Source organism: Xenopus laevis, chromosome 3L (genome assembly GCF_017654675.1).
Source record: "Xenopus laevis strain J_2021 chromosome 3L, Xenopus_laevis_v10.1, whole genome shotgun sequence".
Taxonomy (NCBI): domain Eukaryota; kingdom Metazoa; phylum Chordata; class Amphibia; order Anura; family Pipidae; genus Xenopus; species Xenopus laevis.
Genome location: NC_054375.1, coordinates 13733745 through 13750295, shown reverse-complemented (window position 1 = coordinate 13750295; position 16551 = coordinate 13733745). Strand labels below are relative to the sequence as shown.

Sequence of the window (16551 nt, the reverse complement as noted above, 5' to 3'; positions counted from 1 at the left end):
CCCACTGTTACTATAGACAACATCTCTCCCTACTATACCTGCTATCCCACAGTCACATTCCCTTCCCAGAGACTATTATCCCACTGTTACTATAGGCACCATCTCTCCCTACTATACCTGCTATCCCTCAGTCACACTCCCTTCCCAGAGACTATTATCCACTGTTACTATAGGCACCATCTCTCCCTACTATACCTGGTATCCCACAGTCACACTCCCTTCCCTGAGACTTTTATCCCACTGTTACTATAGACACCATCTCTCCCTACTATACCTGCTATCCCACAGTCCCACTCCCTTCCCAGAGACTATTATCCCACTGTTACTATAGGCACCATCTCTCCCTACTATACCTACTATCCCACAGTCACTCTCCCTTGCCACCTTCCCAGAGACTATTATCCACTGTTAATATAGACACCATCTCTCACACAGCCTGTTAACCCTTCTGGTTCATGGGGTCCTGCAGTGCATCGTAAGTGTCTAACCATTTACTCCCCGGTATATGTTAGTTAATTTCCCATCTGAATGCAGAGTAGGGGATTAGTGAAACCCTGAGCAGCTGGATGCTGGAAGGTGGAATTAGAAATTAGTGCAGTGAGATGGGGTCATGTACAGGCAGATTGTGTTATTCAGACAGTCCCAGTGACAGTTGCTTTTTGTCTCTATTAGGATATGCCCGCGCTTAGTTGCCTGGGAATGGTGCCCAAACTCTCACAGAACTCTACTAGGTATCCACAGATTTTCTGCCAGGGAATTTAGAGGAGAACTTAACCCTATTGTGTATTTTGTATATTTTTGCAGCTAAACCATTTTTATCAACAGATCAGCATGGGCTCTTGTTACTGAAAGGTTAAGCTCATATCCGTGGCAGTTTAGGGGTTAAACAGGATCCCTGCAGCCTCTGGCGGAGTATAAAAGCCTTAACCCCCCATTCTGCTGCCTTGTAAAAATCAATGGGAAGGTTCTCTATGTGAATAAATAGGTTTGTCTGGGAACAGTTAACCCTCACTTTCTTGGGAGACAAGCAAAGTATATGTACATGTTTCGGCAACGAGAGGGTCTCAACCCCCCAAAATAGGGCTGTGAGTTAAACATATGCAGGCAGCGGGGGCCTGAAAGCTTTCATTTGGGGACTCTGATCCTGATCGTATGCCACTGATCAGTAAGGGTTTAAATTTGATCTTTCCTGCAAAGCATTAACACAAGCTGTAGCGCAGTATAAAGTAATATGAAGAAGAATGGGGGGATACAAGGCCAGACCATGAATGAGATGAGTTATGTGCATCCCCCCCTAACTTCTCGCCCTTATTTGTACTCCCTCCCAATTGATTCCTCCTACAGAAGTACAAGGACGTGGAGCCGACACTAAGCATCGAGGAAGTGGACGGACTCGAGCTGGTGAAGAAATTTTCGGAGGAGATGGAAAACATGCTACGAAGGAAAGTCGAGGCCGTGGAGGTACAGATAGAGACAGGGATCCCCATCTTATGCACCTATATGAACCCACAGTCCTTATGGCATCTGTTGTAATTTATGAGCAGATCTAAGCGCATACCTGCACTTTCTCTCTTCTCCATCTCATTGGGAGATATATTAAGAATTTGCATGACAGCCTTTAGCTTAGGGCTAATCTTTTACCCAGCAGCACCTGGCAGCCGCATATCTATAGGCAGAAAGCTGCAGGTTGTGAGTAGTTAAGAGGCTTATCATGCTAAGGGCTGACTCTGTGCCTTTTGACCCCTTAACGCATTAACATGTAAAAATAACCCCCCTCGCTGCATGGCAAATTACTGATCTCATGCTGCAAAGTACTGGCCCAGAGGCCACCACCAGTCAAAGAGGCCCACGTGCCATTAACCTAATAGTTCCAATAGGCTTATCTACTAGTACAACCTGCTGTAGTGTGAGGGTAGGAGATGCCATATTGATTCCCTTAGACAGTACAGTATGAGGGTATAGCTTATTGTGTGCCCAGAACATTCCTTCTCTGTATATTTGTATTTATACATATGGGAGGAGGGAGGTGTCATATTGATTCCCTTAGACAGTACAGTATGAGGGTATAGCTTATTGTGTGCCCAGAACATTCCTTCTCTGTATATTTGTATTTATACATATGGGAGGAGGGAGGTGCCATATTGATTCCCTTAGACAGTACAGTATGAGGGTATAGCTTATTGTGTGCCCAGAACATTCCTTCTCTGTATCCCTAGCAATGTCTGCTTTTGACACTACTTTTTTCTGCACCATTTATTATTTTAAACCAATCTGTTTCTCTTTCTGACTCCCTCTAGAGGCTGGTAGAGGCTGCAGAGGACGCTGATTTAAATCATGAGTTCAACTCATCTCTGGAGGTGATTATTGTTCCCTGCACGGTAGAGGAATACAGTAATTAGGATAGGGCTGGCCTTGGACACTCGAATGGCAGTTTACAGGGGGAGAGACAGTGAGTCTGTGACTCAAGCAGTGGGTGGGACTAGAACCCTTATGGCAGCTTACAGTGGAAATGGAAGGTTGTGTAAAACTCCTGCTAAAACGGGGAACGTGAGAAAATAAAGTTGTGTGTATTAGATGTTACAGCCTTTCCTTATTCACCCCGTTCTGCTCCGTCTCTGTCTCTCGGCAGTTCGAGTACTATAATTCCGTGCGGATCAACGAGAAGGACGAGAATAATAATTACGTGGACCTCGGGAACGAATTTATTCTCGAGACCAACGAGCATTTTAATAACCTCCTGGTTAACACGTCCCTTAGCAACATCCAGCTACCGACCAACGTGTATAACAAAGGTGAGGGCACGGCGCCCCCTGCAGGAGGCTGACTACCATTCACAAGGGGCCGATATTGATTAAACGCTCTGTTATGGGTTGGGAGGATGAGTATTTATCAGCCAAGGGCCACATATTTGGTAGTACCTTTCCATAACTCCAGGGAGAGTAGCCTTTGACTGGAGAGGTCTATGAATAATTTAGCTAAGAAAGCTTAGCAGAGGCAGAGCAAACAAAACCTCTGTTTAATATCTATGAGTATGAGATCTGGGTAACTGACATACAGTTCTAATTCGCTTGCAGACCCCTCCATTCTCAATGGCGTTTACATGTCTGAAGCCCTCAACCCTATCTTTGTGGATAATTTCCGACGGGACCCCACCCTCACCTGGCAGTACTTTGGCAGTTCCGCTGGCTTCTTCCGGCTTTATCCAGGTAAATGGCCAGCGATCGTGCCTATACTCCACTAACCAGCATCGTTGCAGATGTTTCATACGTTGCACCTTTTATTCTGTAGGCATCAAATGGGTTCCTGATGAAAACGGCGTAATTTCATTTGACTGCCGGAATCGTGGCTGGTGAGAAGTCTACTTTTCCTAAGCCCCCTACAAGTGGACCAAAGAGCTCAACCTTTAGCCTCTATGAATACTTAGAGAATGTACATGCTCCACCTTATATGAACCTATAGCAATGACATAGCAAACAAAACCACAGTGCATTATTCATTTGAGTGTCTCCTACTGAAGGTACATCCAGGCAGCCACGTCTCCCAAGGATATCCTCATTGTTGTGGACATCAGCGGCAGCATGAAGGGTCTGAGAATGACCATCGCCAAGCACACAATCAGCACCCTGCTGGACACGCTGGGGGAGAATGATTTTGTGAATATCATTGCTGTGAGTCTATTTTATGGAACAGATGGGTGTCATTTTGTCTGCCATGATGTCTTCCTGATTAATATTCCCAATAATCATTTCATTGGTCTTGTATTGCCTGTTGTCAGACTTGCCAGTTTTCAGTTCCCTGTTAATGCTCTACTGTGATGTGACAGTGTAAAAAGATGAATGTTTGGGGCTGGGGGCACCTGCCCATTGTTGGTAATTACTTTTTGTTTCCCCAGTACAATGATTATGTGCATTACATTGAACCGTGTTTCAAGGGGATCCTGGTGCAGGCAGATAGAGACAACAGAGAGGTGAGATTTCTACTTTATAGTTGATCCTTGTACTATAGTGTCACCTCTTTCTGTCAGCTCAAGGTGTTAGAGTCCTGTCTTGGCACTTCCTCTATGTTTATTCTAGCTCCACCCATTTTGTATAAAGGGCGGGACTGCTGCCATTTGGAGGGGCCTCTGTCTTGGCTTCATCTTACTATATCTGCTAGATATCTATTGGGATTCTGTATTTTGGCTCCACCTTTTCTATACATATTAGGGGTCTCTGCCCTGTCTGTAAATTAATTATTTCAGGCCAGAGGGTTTCAGACAGAGTCTGAATTCTGTATAACGGTACAAAATAAAGCATTTATTATAGGATTATAGGAAAGAAAACAGTGTAAAATTCCAGCTCCGCTGTTCCTGTTAGCTGACTGGTGGCAGAAAATGAAGTTGGTGAGAAGTGGACAGTCTTGCGATGGTGTTCTGCTTATAACTAACCAGAGAAACATCAGATGACGCTTCTCTGCTCACTAACAAGCAAGCAAGACTTTTCTCTTCCCACTACCTTCTGTGTCCAGAAATCACAGAGATAAACAGCAAGTGGCACAGGTGGGACAGATAATGTTTAGTCAAAGGAGTGGATCTTAATGATATTAAAGTCAATGGCAAGACTTCAACTCGGGTACAACCAGCAGTTTTGGGAATTTTTGACTCCATTTATCCTTTCCACTGGTACAATGGCTTGGGGTCTGCACAGTGTATGTAATTGGTTGTTCTCAAAATGCCACCCCCCCCACCATCAGAAATTACTATTTGAGACACACGAATATTTAATTCTCTTATCAGACAGCTGTTGTACTGTCTTTGACAGCTGGATAAGCCGCAGATCCTGTAGTCTGTTTAAGTTCTGCTTGGGGTCTGTTTCCCAACTCTCAGTCTTCCTATACTTACTTGGGGTTGATGTACTGACTTCTCCATTTTCATATTTACTGGGGGTCTGGTCTTCACCCTTTCCAAATGTACAGGGGGCATTTGTCCTGGCTTAACTCTTTCAATATCTACTGGGGATCTATAGCCTGTCTCTGCCCTGTCCATGGTGTCTCTAATTTGCTTTGTGTACTGGGGCCATGTCCTTTTTCTACCCTTTCTACCTACACTGGCAGCATTTATCCTAATTCTACACTTTCTATATCTACTGCGGGTCTATATCCTGTCTCCAGCTTTCTATATCTACTGGGGGTCTGTGTCCTGTCTCTGGACTCTCTGAATCTACTGGGGGTCTAAATCCTGTCTTTGAACTTTCTATATCTACTGGGGGTTTATATAATGCCTCTGAGCTCTCTATATCTACTGGGGGTCTATCCTGTCTCTAGTCTCTCTCTCTCTCTCTCTCTCTCTCTCTCTCCCTCCCTCTCCCTCTCTCTCTCTCTCTCTCTCTCTCTCTCTCTCTCTCTCTCTCTCTCTCTCTCTCTCTCTCTCTCTCTATATATATATATATATATATATATATATATATATATATATATATATATATATATATATATATATATATACAATATCAAAACAGGGGGGTTGTGGGAGCACTCTAAAGGCTTTAAAGTTTATATATAAGTATAATAAATGCTATTGCATATGTACCCAAAACAGGGGTTATTTTGTTACAAAGTTATGATCATAAAATTGATAAGCCACCATACCACGTCAAGGTAAACCCCGAATGGCGGTCCCTAACTTGTTTTATATTTTATGTGCATTTTAGCATTACCTGTAATCAATGTCCGTTGAACGCTGTTTTTTCACTGAGGGCTAAATCCTCCCCAGCCAGCAATCAGGCTTTTAAAGGAGAGATATTCCCAAAACAAACGCCCAATTTTAAAAGCATAGGATCACCACTAATTCAAAGGGGGGGTATGGGGTGCTACAACCACTGAAGCTATGCCACAGCTCCTGGCGAAATATACAATATCAAAACAGGGGGGTTGTGGGAGCACTCTAAAGGCTTTAAAGTATATATAAGTATAATAAATGCCCACAGTGAAAAAACAGCGTTCAACGGACATTGATTACAGGTAATGCTAAAATGCACATAAAATATAAAATAAGTTAGGGACCGCCATTCGGGGTTTACCTTGACGTGGTATGGTGGCTTATCAATTTTATGATCATAACTTTGTAACAAAATAACCCCTGTTTTGGGTACATATGCAATAGCATTTCTTATACTTATATATATACTTTAAAGCCTTTAGAGTGCTCCCACAACCCCCCTGTTTTGATATTGTATATATATATATATATATATATATATATATATATATATATATATATATATACTGGTGGTCTGTATTCTGTCTCTAGGCTCTCTATATCTACGGGGGTCTATATCCTGTCTGTAGGCTTTCTCTCTCTCTCTCTCTCTCTCTCTCTCTCTCTCTCTATATATATATATATATATATATACTGGGGTCTGTATTCTGTCTCTAGGCTCTATATATCTACAGGGGGTCTACATCCTGTCTTTGAACTCTCTATATCTGCTGGGGCTCTATATCCTGTCTTTGAAATCTCTATATCTACTGGGGGTCTATATCCTGTCTCTAGACTATCTCTATCTACAGGGGGTCTAAATCCTGACTCAGGCTCACTATATATACAGGGGGTCTTTATTCTGTCTCCAGGCTTTCTATAACTACTGGTGGTCTATATCCTGTCTTTGAACTCTCTATATCTACTGGGGGTCTATATCCTGTCTCTAGGATCTCTATATCTACTGGGGGTCTATATCATGTCTCTAGACTCTATATATGCTGGGAGTCTATATCATGTTCTCTAGACTCTCTATATATACAGGGAGTCTATATCCTCTTTCTAGGCTCTCTATATCTACAAAGGGTCTATATCCTGTCTCTAGGCTCTCTATATATACTGGGGGTCTATATTCTGTCTCTATGCTCTCCATATCTACAAGGGGTCTATATCCTGTTTTTAGGCTCTCTAAATCTACTGGGGGTCTATATCCTGTCTCTAGGCTCTCTAAATATATTCTGGGGTCTATATCCTGTCTCTCTAGGCTCTTTATATATACTGGGGGTCTATATTCTGTCTCTAGGCTCTCTATGTCTACTGGGGGTCTATATGCTGTCTCTGTTCTCTCTATATCTGCTGGGAGTCTATATCCTGTCTCTGGGCTTTCTATATCTACTGGAAGATATAGAAGAAGATGAATGCTGGCTCTGCTCTCTCTCTGTGTCTCAGTGTGGGGGGCTTTGAATTGTACCCTACTTGTCTCTAACTCTATCCTATTTTGCTGTTCAGCATTTCAAGCAATTAGTGGACGAGTTACATGCCAAAGGTGTGGGCACTGTCAACAAAGCTCTTATTGAAGCCTTTAAAATCTTGAAGGAGGTAAGGAATTCTCCATTCTGACTGCCAGTTACACTGTGTATCATTGACCCGCCCAAGAGTATCCCCAATTCACTCCCTGATGAGTTTTTTTGTGTCTCAGTTTCGTGAAGCAGGTCAGGGTGGGCTGTGCAACCAGGCAATTATGCTGATTACAGACGGCGCCGTGGAAGATTATGAGGCTGTGTTTGAAAAGTACAACTTTCCCGACAGAAAGGTTGGTATTGTTTGGCCACCCAAATGCCTTATGGCTCCATAACAAGTTCTGTGTATTGGCATTGTTCCATAATATTGGTTTAAACAATGACTTTTCTTTCCTAAGGTGCGGCTTTTTACTTATCTCATTGGGAGAGAGGTCACATTTTCCAGAAATGTAAAATGGATTGCATGCAACAATAAAGGTAATTAGATTGCCAGCACCTTGTCCCATCTTTAAGTTATTGTGGAACTAATGTGAGCTCATCCGTGTCTTGGGCAGACCCCTATACCTATGAGGCAGTCAAATTCTTCAATTGCTTCATGGACCCATCCCATGCTCGAGTAATGGTCCAATCATGAACACCCTAGCCCCCTTTAGTTCTGTTCTTTTCATTGGCTTTGAGCTGTATGTTTCTTTATGTGTGTTTTTTGCCTCTCTTGCAGGTTATTACACCCAAATCTCGACTCTGGCTGATGTCCAGGAGAACGTAATGGAGTACCTACATGTACTGAGCCGACCCATGGTCATCAACCATGACCATGACATAATATGGACAGAGGCCTATATGGATAGTGCGGTGAGTGAGCAAAGGAATTGTTCCCTCTCCAGGACATAACTCATACCCTTTTTAATCAGTAATATCCTTGTAAGTACAGCATTCAGCTGGGGTGTAATTTACTCACACGTCCTTACACGTAACATGAGCATAATAATGCTCATATCAATGTCCATGTCCCATTACTCTTTGGCCTGTGTCTGCCACCTCCATGTCAGTGTTATGGTGACACAGTAAATCTCTTGCAGTTTCACATACCCTACTGGTGTCCATAAACCTTTGTGTGGCCTTTTAGTTTTCTCTTGGAATTCAAGTCCTCTCACCAACTCCTGTTGTAATGCCCATCCTCTCACTAATTGTCCTTCCTCTCAATGAGTCATCTAGGAATGTCCAACCTCTCATCTGACCTTTCACTTACTCCTTTAGAATGTCTTACCTTTCACTTACTCCTCTAGGAATATCCAATCTCTCCCCAACATCTCTAGGAATATCCAACCTTTCACAAAGGAAGGTTCAACTTCTTACCCACTTAATTAGAAATGCCCAACCTCTTACCAACCTCTCACCCTCTCTTCTAGGAATGTCCAACCTCTCAAAAACGTCTCTAGAAATATCCAACCTCTCACCAAGTCCTCCAGAAATGCACAAACTGCCACCAGCTCCTCTAGGAATGTCCAGCCTCTCCCCAAGTCCTTTAGGAATGTCCAATCTCTCACCGACTTCTCTTGGAATGTCCAACCTCTCACCAACTCCTCTAGGAATGTCCAACCTCTCGCCGAGTCCTCTTTAAAAGTCCAACCTCCCACCAGCTCCTCTAGAAATGTCCAACCGCTCACCAACTTCCCTAAGAATATCCAACCTCTAACCAACTCCCCTAGGAATATCCAACTCAAGTCCTCTAGAAATGTCCAACTTCCTTTCAGTTAATTCTGTAGGAATGTCCAACCTCTCACCAAGCTCTGTAGGAATAGCTAAACTCTCCCCAAGTCCACTAAAATGTCCAACATTTCACAGAATACCATTCCTCTGTGAATTTCCTATGTGGTCTACCTGTTTGTTACTCATTACGATTCGTCCTGTTTTCTCGTCCCATGTCACAATCCTCATCATCATTTCATGGCCATCAGCTGCCCCAGTCTGAGGAGGTAACACGTGCTTGGATGTTGTGATCTGACCCTTCTTCTGTGTCACTGTGGTGCTAGTTGGTTAGTTTGTGCAGTGCCTGTCACCATTTTGTACTTCCATTCATTAGTGCTACGGGTTACAGTTGTTTTGCAAAAAGAGGGGCTAGCAAACCAAGATAGGTGCAACCCCAAACACTGGCAGCATGGGAATGCTTAGGAGCTGGGGTTTCTATCTGGTGGAGAGTCACATGTTGGCATGGTGAAGACCCTTCAGGAGTGTATTGCATCACAATACTCACGCAACAAGATTTTTAACGCTTTTTTAAACCCAATGGATATTTAGCCAATCCTCAGCCAGATATCAGTTGCTAATTCTGGCCCGTTTATGGCCAACTCTTTCTAACTCTAACCGGTGAGCTCACTCCTTTCTTCAGCACCTCCTGTCTATCAGTTCACACAGAGACAATGATACCCCTGCAAGCTGTGCATGCACCATTATGTACTGATATCTTCTACTGTATCTGCTGTGTGGGAGTTCTCTCTCCATCTGTGATGTTCCTGCATGTACAGTAATATACTCACTTCTCGGCTTTGTTGTGCTCTCATTTTTGTTGATTTTGTGTCTGATGATTTCTAGGGCTGCATCCATGGGAAGATATTATTAATGGTTATTGCTTATTGTGAGATGCAAATGAAAGATAACACCGGCACCTCTCTCCCTCTATTAAGGGAATGTTTCTACTTCCACAACTCTTGCACCCCTCTTTTTAACTCCCGACTAATATCTATGTTTGCCCCCCGACCCCAGCTGTTTGCCTCTCAGGCGCAGAGTCTCCTGTTAATGACCACGGTGGCCATGCCGGTGTTCAGCAAGAAGAACGAGACCGTGAGTGATAGTCACTTCCGTTAAAAAATTGGGGTTAAGAAAGGGGGTCGGGAATGTAAAGATCGATGACCTTCTATTTAATGTTTAGCTGCAAGGGGGCTAATAATGTTTCTGCTGGACATGGGGGATGGAATTTCAGGAGATTGTCAACCAAGGACCTAAGGTTTACCCTAGCCAAAAGAGTGCTGTGATGCCTATCTAGAAAGGGGTGCAAGCTCACTTTCTGTAACCTAAAAGCAGTTCAGTGGTAGGAAACTAAGGAAAGTACTCGCCATATATTTATTCTTCAGAGAACCAGTGAATAAGGGCACTTACTCCAATGAGCGATCCCTGTGAAACATCAGCAAGGAAAGTGACCAGTGAACGCAGCATGTTAATTAGGGATGCACCGCATCCAGGATTCCTTGGGCCTGGCCAAACCAAATTCAAATCCTAATTTGCATATGTAAATTATTGGAGGGAAATCACATGACTTTTCCTTTCCCATCTCTTATTTGCAAAAGCAGATTCGGAGTTGGATTCAGTTCGGCTGAATCTTTCATGAAGGATTCAGGGATCCAAGTCTCAAATAGTGGATTCGGTGCATCTCTAATGTTAATGAATCACTTCCATTGCTTAAAGTGTTACTGTCATGGGGAAAAAAAAAAATTGTTTTTTTTTTTCAAAACACATCAGTTAATAGTGCTGCTGCAGCAGAATTCTGCACTGAAATCCATTTCTTAAAAGAGCAAACAGATTTGTTCATATTTATTTTGATATCTGACATTGATATTGTCAGTTTCCCAGCTGCCCCCAGTCATGTGCAATGATAAACTTCAGTCACTCTTTACTGCTGTACTGCAAGTTGGAGTGATATCACCTCCTCCCTCCCCCCTCCCCCCCCCAGCAGCCTAACAACAGAACAATGGGAAGGTAACCAGATAGCAGCTCCCTAACACAAGATAACAGCTGCCTGGTAGATCTAAGAACAGCACTCAATAGTAAAATCCAGGTCCCACTGAGACACATTCAGTTACATTGAGTAGGAGAAAACTGGTATTATTTAAAGTCATTTCTTCACTCTGCCAACAGAGATCAGAGGGAATCCTCCTGGGAGTGGTGGGATCTGATGTGCCCCTGAGAGAGCTTCTGAAGTTGGCGCCCAGATATAAGGTGAGTGTGGGGAGGGCCCTGAGAACAACAAGGCTCAGCCGCGTCTCACCAGAGGGGTAAATGGTTGTGCCGAACCCGCCCCACACAAGTGCATCTATATTAAAGGGGTGGTTCACCTTTACATTAACTTTAAGTATGTTATACTATGACTAATTCTAAGCAACTTTTCAATTGGTCTTCTTGTTTTCTTTTTTATTGTTTTTAAATGATTTGCCGCCTTCTTCTGACTCTTTCCAGCTTTCAAATGGGGGTCAACATTTCCTATTCTAGCCTTTTGTTCAAAATCAGTGCATGGTTGTTAGGGTTATTTGGACCCTAGCAACCAGATTGCGGAAACAACAAACTGGAGAGCTGAAAAAGCTAAATAAGTCAAAAACAGAATAACTAAGTAATAATAAAAAATGAAAACCAATTGCAAATTACAAATTCTATATCATGCTAAAAGTTAATTTAAAGGTGAACTCACTATAGTTGCTGCTGTGGCAAAGCACTTTAAGTTACATTTGATTTGCACCCCTTTTTGTTGTGCCTTGCTCTGCGTTTACTTTGTGAAAACTCTAGTGGGGTATCTCCACATTTCTCCACCAGAGGGCAGCAGCAGGCAAAACGCCCCGTGTTCCACTAGGCCTAGCACAACTCATCTAAGGGGCAGATTTATCAAGGGTCAAATTTCGAAGTAATGGGAGTATATTTGAACTCCCATAACTTCGAAATTCGAGACCGATCGAAATTGATTTAAAAAAATAAAAACTGAAATAAAATTTTAAGTTTTGAACTTCGGGTGAATAGGCTGTATTTGAATCGATTCGAATCGAAGTTTTAGCGCATTCGAAAAGAAGGATTTGCCCCAAAAAAACTTTGATTTTTCACCAAATGACTTCAAATAGGTTCTAGGAGGTCCCCCATAGGCTAAAACAGCAATTCGGCAGGTTTTAGATGTTGAATGGTCGAAGTTGAAGTTTTAATGATACAGTACATGATAAATTTCGATATTCGAATAGTCGAATTTTGGCCAATTCAATAGAAATAGCTTGAAATTTGAATTTTTTTACTTCGAATTTTCACTTCGACCCTTGATAAATCTGCCCCTAAGTGTCATTTAATTTTTAACCTACACTGATGTTCGTAATGTAACTCTGCTTTACCCTCTGTGCCCCCCAGCTTGGTGTCCATGGATATGCCTTCCTGAACACTAACAATGGCTACATCCTCTCTCACCCCGACCTACGGCCTCTGGTAAGTGACCCGAGTCCAACCTTAACCATAAATATACAGGCTTTATTTATAAATTCTGGGCAAATTTGCACCTGGGCAGTAACTCATAGCAACCAATCAGTGATTAGCTTTTTTCAGCAAGCTGTAGGTTGAACACTGAAAGCAATCATCTGATTGGTTGCCTTAGGTGCAAATTTGCCTAGTGTTTATAAATAACCCCCACTGTCAATAAATGGGGCACTGTTAATAAATAATAACAATAATGAGTCATTTTGGGGTGCTTGATGTGCTGTAATTAGGCTTGGGGTGCCGGCTATGGGCAGCTAGGTGGCGCAGTTGAGTCATTTGTCGGGAAGGTTTATGACCCCCATATAATGATATTACAGAGATGTGCAAACCCTCGGTCTCCCGGAGGAGACAGTAATGATATATCACCCCGTGCCAGCCGCCCTTTCCTGGGAAACTGAATTATGATATATTCTCAGTCCAATAAAAAGCGATTAGATAAATCAATAAAGGTGACTTGATGGATGGGCTCCACCAGGAACATGACACTAATGAATGCTGCAACGTCTCGTTTTATGGCAGGGAACAGATTGGCCGAACCTGACCTTGGGGCATGTCATTCTTATAACAACATATTGGCTTCCCAGGACGGAGAGCAACAGGAAAACTATTTACACACTTTTTTTATACATTTCTGTGAGTGTTACTCACATGTTGCTCGACTACAACTCCCACCATACAAGTGCCTGTTCTGTGCACACCCAGCTCCCTGTTCTTTGTTTATGGCATCAGTATTGGGAGCCTTATATTCTGCATTTGCATTGGATCTTTCTATTGCAATTTGGCTGCACTGTTGCTTTAAGAATCCATGACTACAGCTTCCATCAGGGGCGATAAGGGGGCCCCGGGAGAAGTAAAAGTGATTTTGAGGTTGTGACTAGTGATGGGCGAATTTGTCACTTTTTTTGCGAATTTCATGCGAAATGCGCTAAATGGCGAAAAATCTGCGAAAAGCATTGCAGTCAATGGGCATCAAAATTATTTTGACGCGCGTCAATTTCGACGGTCGCGGCAATTGTTATACACGCTCCTATTTTTGGCAAATGCATTAAAGTCAATGGGCGTCCGAATCATTTTGACATGTGACGATGTTTATGCACGTAATTTATCTGACGCACAGCTATATTTTTCCGACGCTGTGGATTTTTCACTGATGGATTTTCATGGTAGTTTCGCGAATGGTTTCGCCGCCGTTGAAACGTGGAAATTCGGCGGCTGGCGAATTTATTCACCCATTACTAGTTGTGACGGGTGCTTGGCTTACAGGAGAGTAGACAGGGCTTGAATGGATCATGGGTGGGGCTTGTACAGCATTGCGTAACACGTTGGTGCTTTATAAATAGGTTAATTCAGTAGAACCCCCATTTATCGTTTTCAGGGGACCAGGACTGTATAAGGGGCAGACTAATTGGAATTGACTATTTAGGGCAGAGACACACAGTCCGATTCGGGGAGATTAGTAGCCCGCAAAAAATCTCCTCTTCTTCGCGGCGACTAATGTAGATTAGAATGTAAATCGCCAGTGGGATGGCACTCGGATTGCTTCGTTTTCTGAAGCCGCCCGAAGTTGCCTCGGGAGGAAACTTTGGGCGACTTCAGAAAACGAAGCACTCCGAGTGCCATCCCACTGGCGATTTACATTCTAATCTACATTAGTAGAATCTCCTCTTCTTCGCGGCGACTAATGTAGATTAGAATGTAAATCGCCAGTGGGATGGCACTCGGATTGCTTCGTTTTCTGAGTTGCCTCGGGAGGAAACTTTGGGCGACTTCAGAAAAAGAAGCACTCCGAGTGCCATCCCACTGGCGATTTACATTCTAATCTACATTAGTAGAATCTCCTCTTCTTCGCGGCGACTAATGTAGATTAGAATGTAAATCGCCAGTGGGATGGCACTCGGATTGCTTCGTTTTCTGAAGCCGCCCGAAGTTGCCTCGGGAGGAAACTTTGGGCGACTTCAGAAAACGAAGCACTCCGAGAGCCATCCCACTGGCGATTTACATTCTAGCCGCGGGAAAGCAGTTCAGGGAGATTAGTCGCCCGAAGAAGAAGAGATTTGTCGCCAGGCAACTGATTTCCCCGAATCTGACCGCGTGTCTCTGCCCTTACAGGCAGAACCATCGCAAAATATACAACTGGTTAGTATGTTAAACCTCTTTATTTGACAAATAATAACATTCATAGAGGGAAAAAAAGCAGTTTTTGGGAACATCAGGACACAATTTTGATATAAAATCCTGGATAACATTACTTAAAGGGGATGTTCACCTTCCAATGCTTTTATCAGTTCAGTTGGTTTCATACAGTTCACCATAAATAAAGACTTTTTTCCAATTACTTTCTATTTCTATGTGTGACCGTTTTTTTTTTTTTTTTTTTTTAATATTGAAGCATAAGTCAAATTTTCACCTCTCTAAAGCAGCTCTGGGGGGGGGTCGCCGACTCTCTAAACTGTTCTAAATTGATACATTTCTTATCTTTGTCCCTGCTGAGCAGAATCCCTGAGTTTCATTAAAGGCAGCTGTTAGAATTGATACAATAGTTGCTAAGGGCCGAGACACACATGGAGATTCAGGGAGATTAGTCACCCGGCGACAAATCACCTCTTCTTCGGGCGACTAATCTCCTCAAACTCCTCGGCTAGAATCTAAATCGCTGGCGGGATGGCACTCGAATCGCTTGGTTTTCGAAGTCGCCCGAAGTTGCCTCACAAGGAAACTTAAGGTGAGGCAACTAATCTCCTCAAACTGCCTTCCCGCCAGATAGAATCGGCACCCGGAGCGATTTGTTTTCCGAACTCGCCCGAAGTTGCCTCACGAGGAAACTTCAGACGACTTTGTAGAACGAAACTCTCCAAATGCCATCCTGCCAGCGATTTTGATCCTAGCCGGCGGGAAGGCAGTTTCGGAAGTAGAGGCTATTTGTCGCCAGGCGGCTGAAAAAAGTCTTGATTTCTGGAGAAATAAAATCAGGGAAATGCATTATAAAGTGGTAGGACCACAAATAAAAAAAGTAAAATGTGGGAAATCGAGGTTTCACTGCAATGATAATAATACAAATAAAAAAGCCAAATAGCACACCTGGCTGCCCAACTCCATGTACAATTTGCCCAAACCTCACCCGCTATCCATGACCCCAGTCCCTTTTGTTACCTGCTAATTTGACCTTTGATTTACAATGTGCCACGGGTCCGTGACTGTAAACCCCCCCTGGTGGCAGCCCTGCTTTTGTGAAGGGTTTATTTGTCCTTTAAAAGCAAATATCTTACTACGAGCCATTGGAGTCTGATCTGTCTGTGATATTAGGAAGTATAGTACATTGGGTTGGAGCCATTTGTGTGATACCCCCACCCACGTGGAAACATTTCATCAGTCAGACCTTGGCAGTTTCCTCTTGTGAGTGGGTGGGTGGGTGCGCGAGTAGATCCCCCTGGTAGCTCAGCTCTGCAATCCCCTAATTCCATCTGTTCTCTCTCAGTACAAGGAAGGCAAGAAGCTCAGGCCCAAGCCCAACTATAACAGCGTGGATCTATCAGAAGTGGAGTGGGAAGATAAGGATGAAATTGTAAGTAAGGAGCCGGGTGTTAGTGCCTCGGCCATTGCTTCATTAACATAGAAATTTAAAGATATAACAATACGAATGATATTCCTGATGAAGGGTTCCCCTTGCTTCTATAAAGGAGTTTATTCTTGCACAATAACCACAATATTGTATTTGGTAGTAAGACTCCTATTTGTTATGAGAAATAGTCTTTGGCTGCACAGATCTGAATTTTGTTACCGGTCTGTATCCCAGACCATTGACTCGCTGGCAGTTTAGGACTAAGCTAGAGTCACATGACTGGCCCCAGTGCAACAGTAAATACATTGTACAGTATTTCCGGGTAAAGGTCAGAGACACACGCTCAGATTCAGGGAGATTAGTCGCCCAGCGACAAATCTCATCTTCTTCGTGGCAACCAATCTCCCCAAACTGCCTCCTGCCGGCTAGAATGTAAAGCGCCAGCGGGATGGAAATTGGTG

The 16551-nt window shown here is 43.3% G+C and overlaps 1 protein-coding gene across 5 annotated transcripts in view; it reads left to right on the top strand.

The window, feature by feature from the left end:
• Positions 1 to 16551, top strand: part of LOC108704584 (voltage-dependent calcium channel subunit alpha-2/delta-4) — a 106135-nt gene that overhangs the window by 10065 nt on the left and 79519 nt on the right. For 3 of the 5 annotated variants that reach the window (XM_041585924.1, XM_041585925.1, XM_041585922.1), the window contains exons 3-18: positions 1345 to 1461; positions 2298 to 2357; positions 2630 to 2792; positions 3075 to 3206; positions 3289 to 3349; positions 3518 to 3668; positions 3893 to 3967; positions 7244 to 7333; positions 7434 to 7547; positions 7653 to 7731; positions 7973 to 8106; positions 9213 to 9230; positions 10018 to 10095; positions 11167 to 11247; positions 12409 to 12483; positions 16007 to 16093. In XM_041585924.1, the coding sequence (XP_041441858.1) occupies positions 1345 to 1461; positions 2298 to 2357; positions 2630 to 2792; positions 3075 to 3206; positions 3289 to 3349; positions 3518 to 3668; positions 3893 to 3967; positions 7244 to 7333; positions 7434 to 7547; positions 7653 to 7731; positions 7973 to 8106; positions 9213 to 9230; positions 10018 to 10095; positions 11167 to 11247; positions 12409 to 12483; positions 16007 to 16093 (1515 nt within the window). The remainder of the gene's footprint in view (positions 1 to 1344; positions 1462 to 2297; positions 2358 to 2629; positions 2793 to 3074; positions 3207 to 3288; positions 3350 to 3517; positions 3669 to 3892; positions 3968 to 7243; positions 7334 to 7433; positions 7548 to 7652; positions 7732 to 7972; positions 8107 to 9212; positions 9231 to 10017; positions 10096 to 11166; positions 11248 to 12408; positions 12484 to 16006; positions 16094 to 16551) is intronic. The other 2 variants (XM_018241177.2, XM_041585923.1) reach the window with 1 other exon arrangement.